The sequence below is a fragment of the Rhamphochromis sp. 'chilingali' genome (assembly GCF_963969265.1).
Source record: "Rhamphochromis sp. 'chilingali' genome assembly, chromosome: 14".
NCBI lineage: Eukaryota > Metazoa > Chordata > Actinopteri > Cichliformes > Cichlidae > Rhamphochromis > Rhamphochromis sp. 'chilingali'.
This window is the reverse complement of record NC_137941.1, coordinates 32,889,508-32,902,963: the sequence shown is the minus strand read 5'-3', so window position 1 is coordinate 32,902,963 and position 13,456 is coordinate 32,889,508. Positions and strand designations below refer to the sequence as shown.

Genomic DNA, 13,456 nt, shown 5'->3' with positions numbered 1-13,456 from the left:
TAAAAATTGCATATTGGGAAAAGCTGGAAGTGGCAAATATTTGCCTTTTTTTGTTTGCGCTTTGGTAGAAACAATTTAGCAAATATTAAGATAATAATTTTTGGATTACCTGCTGCAACTAGTTCTAGTTGGCAAACCTTGCAAAGGTGGCTATTTCTATGTAACCTTAATGCAGAACTACAACTGCTTCTCGGCCTCTGTGTCTATGAAGGTGCCATAGACATAGGAAGTCAATATAGCATCAGCTTATATGATATGAAGTGGGGAAGCTTTCCAGTTTATTGGAATACGTTCAAGCTTCTCTTTTTCTTCCGTTGATACTGCTCAGAATGGTTTTATGAGGTTGTATATTATAAACTTGTCCAACTCATGGCAGTGAAGCTCTTGTACGTGAGTTGCATACAGTCTTGCTGTTATTTCGCTTTCATGCTCAAAACTTGCACAGTCCTCATTTTTCTAAAAAGAAAGTGGATCAAGGGTCAATAACGGAATTGATAAATAATCTAACTGAGGAGCAGAATTCATAACTGCACTGGTATCAATAAAGTCTGCATTCTGCTCATCAGTTAGACCCAGCCCTACAGGATGTTGTTAATATGTTGATCCTCTTTCCACAGCGGTCATTTAGTTGAACCTGTCAATCAAACATTCAGAAATGGTAGTTCACATGCAGAAAAGAATGGGGAAGTGCACATAATTCTCTAAATGGCTGTCATGTGGATGAAACTGAGAAATGAGACTTGAGTTAATGGTGAAAGAAACAGTTCTCATACTTTTGCTGTTACACAAGTGATATTTAAGAAGGAATTTTCTGTTTTAAGATTTTTGTTGTTGCTTGGTTAGTGATGCTGGCCAATCCCTTTCAGTTATTGGTTAAAACTGTATTTATGTAGACTGTAATCATTAATTTAGATCACTTGTGAATAATTGGCCATGTTTAACTAGAGCTTATTGTATAATAATTGCACTACAGTATATTTCTAACTAACCAGGCAGCTCAGTCTTTCTCTTGGCAATACTTTCGTTAAAGCTGTAACAGATTTTTGGGTCAAGTTGTCAACTCAAAAGGCAGATGAGAAATGTAACGTTGTAATGTTGGCTGCAAATTATAATAATGTGTATTTTTAGAATCCCCATTAGGGCAGGGCAATATGGCCAAAAATATTTATCATGATATATATTTGGAAAATTTGCGACAACGATATAACTGACGATATAAGTGGCGCGAGACAAAATACTTTACAACTCCACAACTTTATTAGTGCAAAAAACCCCATCAATGTATTTTCACTTAAACAAGCAGCTGTTTTTTTTTTTTTTTTTTATGTGCATGCGCTTGCATGCTCTACCAAAAAATGTGCTTTGGTGTGTATCTGAGGGAAGAAAGTCAAACCAGTTCCACACCACTGAAGTTGCAGCATTTTTACAAACCAATTCTGGTTCATCTGTTTCATTCGACGATCCGCTTTCGCCCTTCTCCATCGCCGCCATGCTTTTTCTGCCATGTGTAAACTAAGGCACTGCGCATGCGCATTTTACCCATTTTCTATCGCGATATTTCATTTTCTTATCATTGCCTAACATTATACCGGTATTAACGTGAACGGTATGATATGACCCAGCCCTAATCCCCATAATTCTTAAATGCTCCTCATACAAACAAAGGCAGTAAGAAACATGGTTTTAAGTAGCATTATTATCACTTTGATCTTGAAGGAGAGGTCAGAGGTCAGCAGTGACAGGATGTTTTAATCTTCATGCAGTACTTCCTGACCCCCCTCTACACCCCTTCAGAGTTTTATCAGCATTCATTCATAACTTTTCGTGCTCTCAGACTGACATCAACACTACCAAAAACATAATCTCCTTGGTCAAGGTAATTATGTAAAATATTTGTTCCAGATTTTAAAATGTGTTAATTTGCTGCTTTCCTCTGTTATCATTCTTTGCTTATTATCTATTTATTTATTTTATAGTCTCTTATAGCTCCAGGAAACTGGATTTTGTTTTTACTTTTCTCTTTTTATTGTTAGATAACTAATTCAATAAGAACAGAAATAATCCTTTGTCGTAGCAAAAATTGAGAAATCCCTACCATGTTCACTGCTGTCTCTTTACTTTTTCTTACACGTCGGTGTTGATGCAGTGTGTTGTGTATTCCAGGTTTGCGAGCATCCCTCCTCCTCTCTACCCTCTTCATGGTGCTAGGAGCAGCTCTAAGAAGTATCCCACTGACAGGCCAGCCTTTGAGACGATGGTAAGAAGCCCGTGTAAATATTAAGGTAGCAGATGGCGGCACGATGCAAGTGTGATGATGATCATTTGAAAGATTTTGGAAAGGCGGTGCAAAGTGACTCATGAGCTGCACTGCAGTTATACAGGTTCTATAGTCTCCATAACTCAGTTTAGGCAAATTTTCTGAGTGAGTGCCGTAATCATTTTAGGACCAGCTTTGCACCGCGTTTCATTGAAAATGAAATGAGCTACTGGCCAAAGTTACTTAGGACCATGGAAAAGTTACCCTTGTGTGATGTTTGCCAATGCGTGCAATGCGTTTGACAAGATTACACAAATTGGGATTTGGCAGTACGTGAAAAACTAAACTTTTTTTCATATAATTGTTTCCATTCAGTTTTTTTAAAAGAAGAAATATGAATCATTTAATCAGTAACAGTTAATCAAGATGGCATGCACAGATGTCAGAGGTCCATAATTTTCTGTTGTCATGTCAATTTTGTGCTTTCTAAATGTTCCAAGATGGTCACCAGCAAAAGTATTGGACAGAATAATAAAGTAATTACATTTCAAATTGCACTGAAGGGACAAAAGGTCACATATCGCAACACAACAAACAGTAATTATCAACCTCTTGATATCACTACAGGAAAAATCAGAGAGTTACTAAAGTCAATAAATCATGAATGTCTGCACAAAAGTGGCCTCTTAGGGTCTTGTACTGTATGCATTTGTACTGAAGCTGAGGTCGTGCTTCTTTTTCATTCTTGATATGCAGATTTGTAACTGCATAGAGACAATGAGACTATTTATGTGGCAGAGGATGTGATTGTGAAGGACAGATCAACACTGTGTGGACGCTTTGCTTCTTTTGGTGTCTTTGCTGGCAGTTTTCTCACTTATCAGACAGCATTTTGACAGGCTGTTGCTGGAAACCAGTTTCCCACTTTCATTCTCATTTTCACTTGAGTTCAGTGTTCTCATTTTTAGAAAGGGTAAGAGCTCAGAGAAGGTCATTTCAATTATACAGTGCCTTAAAAAATCTAATTTCCTTGAATATTTTTGGTGGTAATCTGTGTAATGATTCCTGTTGGGCTTCACAATGAGGCAGTATGTTATAATGAATAAAGAGAATCATATTTCCATGGAATAAGTCACATATCACTTTCACTTTATGCAGTTGGAGCTTTTTAAAATAGGTTTTGGCTTTCAAAGAGCAGATAAATTAATTTGTTTCTCTTTTTCTGTCTCGTGAGGCTGCACTAAGAAAACCTAGCTGCTAATATAGTGATACGGCCTAAAGAAAGAAATAAGGCAGGAAAAGCTCCTGGCAGTGTACAAGGAGAATAACTGATATAACCACGATCTCCAGGCGATAGTCTGTCCCAAAAAAGTATTTACAGTTTGGAGTGAAATATCAAGCTTTGCAACTTTAATTTATGATTATAAAATTGAGTTTTTGTATTTTTGTCAGCCTGTTTGTAATAACCCTAAAGCTTTAAATCAGGAGTAGCCTAAGTCCTCTTAAAAGAAAGATGCAATACATTTGGGCCATGTGCAGATGTGGGCAGATGTCTTATCTGGGAAACTGACCTTTGATAGATTACAGTGTGACCTAAAAGCTTAATATTATTAATGTGTTTTCATTGGCAAATTACTCTCGCTGAGACAGGGATGTTCCCATTTGGAACTACCTGTTATGTAAAAGGGACAAATACCAAAGCAAAGGAGTTTCTTGTCAGGAAATCTGTCTTCATGCAGTAAAAGCTGAGCTTCATCAAAGCTACCATATGGCCTTAAAAAAAAGTCTCCAATAAAGAGCGACAGTGACCTAAATCTGGCCTGCAAACAGAGCTATGGAATCTTTTTTTCTTGTTGTTGTTGTTCGAGAGACTGTAGAGAGCTGAAGTTTTTATTTTAGCACTAAATTTAAAGACATAACTTCAGAATAATGAAGAGCACTCCAGTGTCTTTACACTACTAAAGTGTTGGTGGATTTAAATTATTTAGAAACAGATTCAGAAGAGACTGCATCCTATATCCTGACTTTCAGTTCTTAGAGGGCAGCAATACTGGATTCTACACTTCCATATTTCTTATTTATCATTTTTATTAGTCTCTGCCTGGTAATGGTCAGTGTCTCTCCTCTTTTTCAGTTTGAAAATGCAGTTGCAAATTCATATACCTCCAGCAGTGACATGTAAACTCAGCTTCAATCGTTAAACTTTAACAACAGCATGCGCATCGTTGAGTGTTGGTCTGTGAAGCTGAAGTGGTTTTTAGCCTAATCACATCTTGTAAGCTGAAGGTAAAAATATCATCTCCACAAAGCATAACTTTGACTTGACATAAATTATTTAAAAAAATAAATCCCAATGCACGTGCATGCACACATATTTCGACCACGCTAATGTTGCAAAAGGCTTTTACTGTAAAGAGGAAATGGAATAAAATACCAAGCTCTTCCTCTTCTTTTTGGACGCGCTCGAGGGCAGTATTGTTAGAAGTTTTCAACTTGCCTCTCGCTGTTGCTCGAGTGTCACTTCAGTCCAAAAGCCAGTCACACAAGCAAGCTTTCAATTTCACCTCTGCTGAATCCAGCCATGACATATCAAGTTTTTATGTCCGCTCAGGTCGAGCTAAGAGTTTTTAACGCTGCCCGCTGTGCACCCGTACCACGATGAGAGTTATGCTGCTCTGCTGCGACCTTCAGCTCTTTAGATACGGCATTCAAAGTGGAAAACAAGATAGGATGGCGAAAGCAAAGAGGACATGAATCACACGGCAAATGTTAGTGTGTCACAGTTCAGTTTAATTTGCATATTAAATGTTATAGGTCATAGATCTTAAGGCGATGAACGGCATACTGGATTATTATAGAACTGTAGAGACTCAAAGCTTAATGTAGCTGGATCACCAGTAGAGGTCACTCTTTGCTTTGCAGTAGTGATCAAAATGCAAGGGCTTTGTTTACTGACGGGTGTCGCTGATGAATGTGCTGCCTGTCATGCAGAGGATACTTATCAGATGGATGATGATGTAGATTACCTTAGAGAGGGAATCGCGACATAATGGAGCAGTTAAGTTTTTCAGATTCCTGAAGTTTGGATATGGTGTTCAAGGACATTGCAGGCGGGATCAAACAATAGTTTGAGGAGACGTCTATCCAGGTTTAGAAACCGTGACATTCCTTCAGTAACCCCCTGCAGATCTGTTTGCTCCAGATTCCTTTTCATGTTTAAAAAGGCGATTACCTCTTTGTTTTTATGATAACCTCTTGAGGAAGTAAGGCGTCTCTTTGTTTTGAGGTTTTAAGATCCATTTTTGAAAATCAAAGGGAGCTGTGAATGTTTGAACACTGAAAAGTGGAACTTTCTCTCTTTTTTTTTTTTTTCTTTCTTTCTTTTTTTTTTTAAATGAGATCTTCTGTGAAGCCACATTTAAAAAGTGTTTGTTTTGTGAGGTTCAGTCAAGGAGATAAAAGGTGCTGTTAAATTGGCAGTCACTGATTAGACCTTGCTGTGATTAGTTCTGCTCTCAAATCAAAGGTTATTTTTCTTTTTTCAAACCCTTCTCATTTCCCTGGCTTTTCATGCGTCTACTAGTTTCTGTTGCTATTTCAATCTCCGTCTGTGTTATGAATTCGAATACAGACCAGCTGTGTGATTAGCGTCTATCAGTTACATCTCAGACTCACTCCGACAATGTCTGATTGGCCATCAGAAAAAAAAAAAATTGTGGATCCCATCGTATTACTCCAACAATTGCGATGGTGCCATTTTCAAGGCGGAATTGGTTTGGCCTTTTTGTGATGGCTGAATTTTGGTCTGTCAGCTCAGGCAGAGCAGAAGCAGTCAAATGACTTCGCTGTAGTGCAGGTTTCTTTGTCTCATTCTCAATCAGATTCAGTCTGACAGGGTTCATAAATAGTGATTAATCATCTCTTCTTGAAAAAGCTGCTCTATTCCCTCTCTTTGCTTCGCCAGCCACAGTGCAGTCTCATGTGACCGCTCATCCTCGTGTTAGTCACCATCCGTCCTCATCACCTGTCATATTAAAGGCACTTTTTTTTAGTCTCATCTGTTCTCTAATCTAATACAGCGAGGCTGGTTACTGACCAAACTTTGTCAAACTTTTTAAAAGGTGTGAAGTGCTGAAAGCCACCGTCGACTGTTCAGGTTATTAGTTGATTCCATAAGTTTTAATTTGGTTTGTATTGTGCATGAAATGCAATTTAAAAACAAAACAGTTGAGCTGCTTCGATTGTTGGTGAGATTCAAAATGAGATCACTGTAGGTCACAGTTACTGTTGTAAATTATGCTGCGTATCTTTGTCTCTTTAAATGTCGGTTTTGTTTTTGTTTTTCTGGAGAAAGTTGATTAGAGTGCCGGGTTTGGAATAATCATCATCTAATGAAAATGTCTAGTACAGCAGGTGGACAGGACCACTCTGTCTGCACCCTTTTGAGTCCTGAATAAGACCGTAATCAGTGCGCCCAAAAACCTGATTGGGACTGTTGTGCTAGTTGGCTCCGGGTAGCTCTCGATTTCAATTCAACAGACACAATGACAGACAGCCAGCTTGACTCAAAGGCTCGGTGTGGTAGGTAAAAAAATGTCATATGTATCAAGAACATATTATAAATCATGTCGTTGTTACCATAAAATACAAATTAAATGTTAGCTTTTGCTCACATCGTGCTGCCTAATTCATAGACCTGCTTGCTTCGTGCTACCTGCATTGCCATCTTTGCACACTGACCCATCCAAATGGAGGACGGCCACAATAAGATGCCAACTATTGCAGCTGTAGATTTTGTTTTTGCCAGTACACACAAGTCTTAATCATACAGAGATTATACCAGTGGCTCCATAGTGTAGTGGTTTACACATTTACACAAGCAGAGGATCCCTGCTTAGATCCCGGGGAGATTGAAAATCAAAAAATCTGCCAAATCAAAGATGCAGAGCTACCAAAGTAGTCTCTGTTGCTGCAAATCATTTTCTGAATGTTTCAAGAGGTTTTTATGCAGTAGGGTAGATAGAAAAGCACATTTGGTGCTTGAGAGCATGAAGACCACTTATTTTTGGTTCTGGCTGCTCTGTCAACACCTCGTTTGCTGAATCTGGTGTTTATGTTTAGTTAAGAAGTAATGATGGGGAGACTCTTTGATAGAAATCATGTAGAAATCATGAAAACATAATGACAAGTGATGTAATGATAACCTACATGCTTAAGTGAAAATGACAGTGTGACGCCAATAATGAGGATAAATTTTTACTGCTTGTTGCTCACACTTCCCCTCTCACATAATTAGATGAAGAAAATGACAGCTGTAAATACAGCAGTGTCCTGGCACTGGGTTCATCTGCATCCTGTCGAGTTAACTCACTCGGTACAGAAATGACACACGTTGGATGCGGAGGAGTCAAAGACATGTCTGCACCAACGCAAATGACCAGATCAGAGAAGCTCGATGATGTCAGAATCGTGTAAACGGGGACTCGGATAACCAGGTTATTCAGTGTCAGTGTTGAAAACATACCCAGTTAGCGATAAAGACTGAGAAACAAGGAAAGAAGAGGTGGGATGAATAAAAAGTATGAGGCACAGAGTATTTTAGGAGGTGTTGGTGTGTAGGAGGGGATGTTAGCAGGTCTGAGATGTGGGAAGAAGATAGAGGGTGAACAAGTTATTCTCCAATCAGCCTGTCACTGACCACAGCACTTTGTATTCTGCTGTGACACATTTATCTGTGAACCCCAGAGGCAGTGGACTCCAAAGTTAGAACGAGTTAGAGGGCAGAGACATGTCAGCACAGTGGAGACTGAACAAACTAGTTTATGCCTGCTTTAGACATAAAGCAGGCATAAACTATATTGTTTCGACAGGGCTCAGTATTAGAATTAAAGGTTTTGTCAAACAAAATGCCATTCAAGGAATTTTTTTATATTAAGTGTTAGTGTAAAATCTAATAATTTTGATACTGATAATATTTTTTCAGTCAATATTATAGAAGATTTTTAAATGGCATAAGCTCAGAATTAACCCAACATCTTCACGTGTCCCCCTCTCCTCTCTCGTTCTCTTCTCTCCCTGCTGAGCCAGGGAGTCTTTACTGAGCGTACAGACAATCAATCAGCCGTGAGCCGTCTCCAGCGGCTGGCTGTCTCGGTCAGACAGTTCTGGAGGGGGCCGTGGGGTGGTGGGGGTGCTGGTGGAATCCGGGGACATCTCAGAATACATCTGTCTCACACAATTCAGTCTGAAGGTGCAGAAGTTAGAAAGAAACTTCAGGGGCAGGTGGTTACTTGACTCCTCTGGGATAATTATGCCTTTATTTTTATTCCCTCGCCTGTTATTCGTCCTTTAGATGCTCAAAAGAAATGCCTCATTACTTTATGTCCTTATTTAGTTTATTTTGAACTTAATAGGGATACTGAGGGTGATGCTCTGCTGCTGCCGTTTTGTTTGTTTCAATGGGATATCAGAGAAGTGTTTTCCTGGCACATCTTGATATGAGGCATGTATGTCTTCTAAATAAGAACGTTTTTTTTTTTTTTCTTTTACAGGTTGATACACGGAGGTCAGTTGCTTAATGGTTTAGCCGGCCCCACCATGATGAGCGCCGGCCCCTATCTGTCCACCACATGGTTTGCCCCTGATCAGAGAGCCACAGCAACAGCCGTGGCCTCACTCTTCTCCTACCTTGGAGGCGCCGCTTCATTCATAGTGGGACCTCTGATAGTTCCAGCTCCCAATGACACTCAGGCACTAACCACGATCTCGGCAGCGGTTTCCGACATCTTCATCCGGGACAGGATCCAGCTAGTAATGTATGCAGGTACTAAGAAAAAGCAAGAGCCTCTGAGGGCAAGTTGGATCGATATCGCATCATTTCGACATCATGTCAGCCCCGTCAAGGGACAGAAATACAATCAGGCGAAAGGATCCAAGAATATTGCACAAACACCAAAAACACCAATTATAATCTTCATAACTGCGTCTCTGAATAATGGCTTTTTAGGGCTGATATGCTTAACTGATTCAGAAAATTAAAAGCATGCTGAAAAGAGAAACAGGCATGCTGTAATAGATTGAGGCAGCGGCTTTTGTTTAACCTAAGGTAGTATTGTTATTAATTTCTTAAGGGCAAAGCGGATACATTTTTGTGAATCAAAAGTTTTGCAGGTTTTCAGAAGTAAAAAGGAGTCACATAAGAAGTAAGCTGATATTGTATCACTTATCATATGATGGAATGAAAGCGACCCACTAATGTGGCTACAATGGAGCTTTTTAGTAAATGCATTGCTTTTTTTAAGAGACGAGTTGTGATATCAGCTGATGCTATGTCAGATTGCATCGTTTTGTTAGATGCATTTATTCTACAGTCTTGTCTAGTGGGCTGTTATGTTCATCACGGGGATGGCTTCAGAGGACTTCTAGATGTCACGGTGACCTTTTTTTAAAATGTCAAACTGGACTGACTGTCTCATCTTTGAAAATAACATGTATGTCTCTTTTCCTCTACGTCGCTGTGCTCCGGCAGAGTTGGCTGCTATTGCTGTGCTTTTTGGAGCAGTCCTGCTCTATTTCCCTGCACGCCCACCAATGCCTCCCAGCGTGGCTGCTGCAAGCCAGAGACTCAGTTACAGGAGCAGCATCTGCAGACTTCTTAGGTAAAGTCCAATGCACACATAGATGATGTCTTCTGGTAGTCCAAAATCATGTGAAAGATGATGTTGAGACCATTCTTTCAAAACCTTATTCAAGAGGCCTAATTTAATATGTCCTTGATTTTAAATAGATTACAAAAGATGTGTATTTGGACTTTGCTTCGTGCGGTGCTATTTTGTATGAAAGCGGTCTCTAAGAGAGCAGTTGTTAGCCTGTTTGAAGCATTTATTCTGCTCTGCGGATACATTCAGTCTATTTTGGTGATGCAAAGTATGCTTCTTGTCTCAGAAAGTGACAGAATCTTATGTTACAGTTGGCACTCACCATCTGCCTGGCCTGTTATCAAAGAAACTCCAGCCTTCGCTCTAGATTTGTCACTAAGCTCTGGCCACTGTTGAAAAAAGACATCACCCTGCATCTACACTGTGAGGGTTAGTTACTTACAATAACTCTCAAGAGACACAGCTGATGCATGTAGCTGGAGAAGAAGAGAGATGTTCTGTTATGTTGAGGATCTGACTCTCTGTGGGCTTTTTCTTCCCCCACCCTGGGAAAGGGTACAGGCGAGGTCTACACGGCAATCTAGAAACGATGATTAAATAACACTTTATTATAAACCTTGCAGCCCCATATCCCTATATGTCTTCAAACTTTCCACCATGGGGATAGTAATCCTCTGGGCCACGAGGAAACAGCATTGCCCCAGAATCAGTGCCCTGGCTTGTAAAGAAATGAGGCCTGTGGCAGTGGCCATAGTTTGGATTAAGGCTGGGGAAGGGTGAAGAGAAGGGAAAAAGCTGGATGATGGCAGCCAGGAAGTTGGCCCAGCTTGGTTGGCTACTCTCGGTCCCCTGAAGTAAGAAATGGCTTCACTACAGGGCCAGACTTTCCACAGGCCTCTGACCAGCACAGACAGGTTTAACTCATTAAAGAGTTCAGAAACTTATGCGATCAGGCTGATATCGATCTAATACGTGTTTTTTGACACATTTTATTCATGCGCACATGCTCATCCGTGCAGAGGTTTCTGGCCAACTTAACTAGGCCATCCAGCTGTGAGGGTTTCTGTTCCACTTGTGATAGGCAGGCTTCCAGTGACCTGTTTGGGCAACATGTTGTATCTCAGTCCAGCAACATCAAGCCGTACAGTTGTCCTGCAGGGACTGGGCATGTAGCAGGAAAAGTGACTTGAGTCTTTGTGGCCTTGTGCACTCATAGAGCAGTTAGACAAAACGATTGCCTTAGTTTGAGAACTTTAAAGCTTTACTTAGTGAAATTTTAACTTCTTATAATGACTCTAATTGTAATTTATTAACCACACTGCAGCTTTCCATGAAACGTATCCAGATGTTTTAGGTTTCACTGTTTACTATTGTGTTCAGTAGTGTTTCTCACCCTGATTACAGGCGGATCAAAGAATTTGGCTGTTTGAACTTATTTTACCTCACTGTGTAACATCATTTTGCATCACTTTTAGGTATCTTCAAGCCGGGGTTTGCTGTGAGTAGCTGATAATCCACCATGTGGAATAATTGGTAGTTGGACTGATAGAGACAGGGAATTGGTCCTGTATGGACAGGATCTGTTTGGTATTGGGCCCGATACCAAGATGGCAGATTTGAATAGTGCACCTCGCGCAGCATTTTGTAGCCTTCACAGTGATGGCAGGTACCCGCTAACTTGCCATTAAGCTTGATGCTTATCTATTGATGTATCTGTTCATCCATTTATCTGTCAGGGTCCGAGCACTGGTTAACGATCTTCAGCTTGATGAGTGCTTCCAGCTGTTCACATCTGCTGCCACAGCAGCAGTCTAATTAGAAACCTGGATGTCTCCACACATGGTGCAAAGTTATCATTGTATTCTCATCACCCGGTGTGGTGATACTAAACAGGCCGAAGCTTGACTATTAATGACCCCTTCCTCCCACCCCCAGTCATACTCACTTTGAAAGTTGTCATTTTGATGCATTGCGCTCCAGCCGGTTCTGCCAAGGACACTTAGCTGATGACACCGGCAGCTTTGAGACTCCTTTGGAAATATTTCATCCCCAGCAGGAAGTGGAGAGGAGAAAAAACTTACCAATAGATGGTGTCTGCCTGCTTGCATTTGGTTATCTAAGTAAGCTCATCTTTAGAGGGGAAAAAAATGCATGGATATGGATTTCCTGTTGTTGTGGCAAGGTTAATGAAAAGGGTGCTAATAGGAAAAGCAGGGGGAGTACTTTGTCACAGGGCTTTTATGACTGTCCCTACGTACTCTGTCCAAGGCCAAACCGCTTCATACTGCTTAAGATGAGACAAGCCGTCTGCAGCTGAGAGACTGGCGGCGTTTGTTTTTTCATGTATAATCAAAGCATTCTTCCAATAAAGCGATTCATTGTGTGAGGTTCACCGGTGTCAGGAAAGGGAAGGGCTGTGGATTTGTTTACAGCAACACTACTTTGGCCGTACAGGTAGTTTGTCCTGGGAAGTTCTCTCTCTGTAGTTTGTGTGTATTCGTGAACTTTGTCTGCATTTGGAGCATATGGGCGATGCCGGCCTCAAAGTGTTATCCAGATGTCCCTGCTTGATACCGTTCAGGATGCTGGCTGCATTATAATAAAGCAGGGGCAGAATAAATGTAAGAGTTACCGGTGTCCATAGGAGGAGAAGAAAACAATCTGTGAATCTGCTTCCAGCCCTGCCTCATTTGTCAGACACTGAGTGATTCTAATCACATTGTTTGGGTTGAGGATGTGGCTCTGATTTTTAAATCACCATGTCACCTCACTGGGTGAAGGTGATTAGTGTGGGTGTTTGTGCTCCAAGTGATTGTATTTGACTTTCATGTGATTGGAGAGGTGTTATATATTCTAAATGGATCAACTTTGAGTGTATATTGGGCACACATACATAAATGCACATACACTTTATTAATTTTCTCCCTTTTTGCAAACAGTTCACTGTGAGCTAAACTGCTTGTGTCAGCCTCATGTCTGCTGTAGCATTTAGATTCCTGCTGCTGCAGTTTGATTCCAGTGAACTGATGAACGGTTATTATCTACAAATGGATTTACCTCAAATCAAAGATGCATTTATAGCTTTTAATTTTGAGCAATTGTTACAGTTTTTTTTTTTTTTGTTTTTTTTAAACAATTAAACATGGTTTTGCAGCTAATGAAACAATAAATGCACATACTAGTGGCTCACGTGCACTTAACTATAACCTCAAACCCCGTCACATTTGTGATTAATTGCAAACGAGTGGCTGTCTTTGAGGAGTTTACAATTAAAAGCAATCCATTTTTCTTTTTCTTTTAAACCACATTGTTATGCAGTGACAGACATAACAGTATCAAAGATCTGACTTTCATTAGAGAGTGGAGTAATAACAATAGATGGTTTAACAGCAACTGTGTAAAAATGTGTTTACACTGTTTTCTCATGAGAGTACCTGAAATGTAAGATGGCAAACGCAGGAAGGCTCTTATAGGTTTGCTATTGAAACAGGTTCATGTGATAGAAAGTGTTCCAGCTATAACAGCAGTCACTGGTTGCAGT

The 13,456-nt window shown here is 40.2% G+C and overlaps 1 protein-coding gene across 1 annotated transcript in view; it reads left to right on the top strand.

Moving 5' to 3' along the window:
* slc49a4 (solute carrier family 49 member 4) overlaps positions 1-13,456 on the top strand; it is a 45,341-nt gene that overhangs the window by 1,777 nt on the left and 30,108 nt on the right. The window contains exons 2-4 of the mRNA XM_080902410.1: positions 2,164-2,257; positions 8,809-9,080; positions 9,786-9,915. Coding sequence (XP_080758536.1) covers positions 2,164-2,257; positions 8,809-9,080; positions 9,786-9,915 — 496 coding nt within the window. The remainder of the gene's footprint in view (positions 1-2,163; positions 2,258-8,808; positions 9,081-9,785; positions 9,916-13,456) is intronic.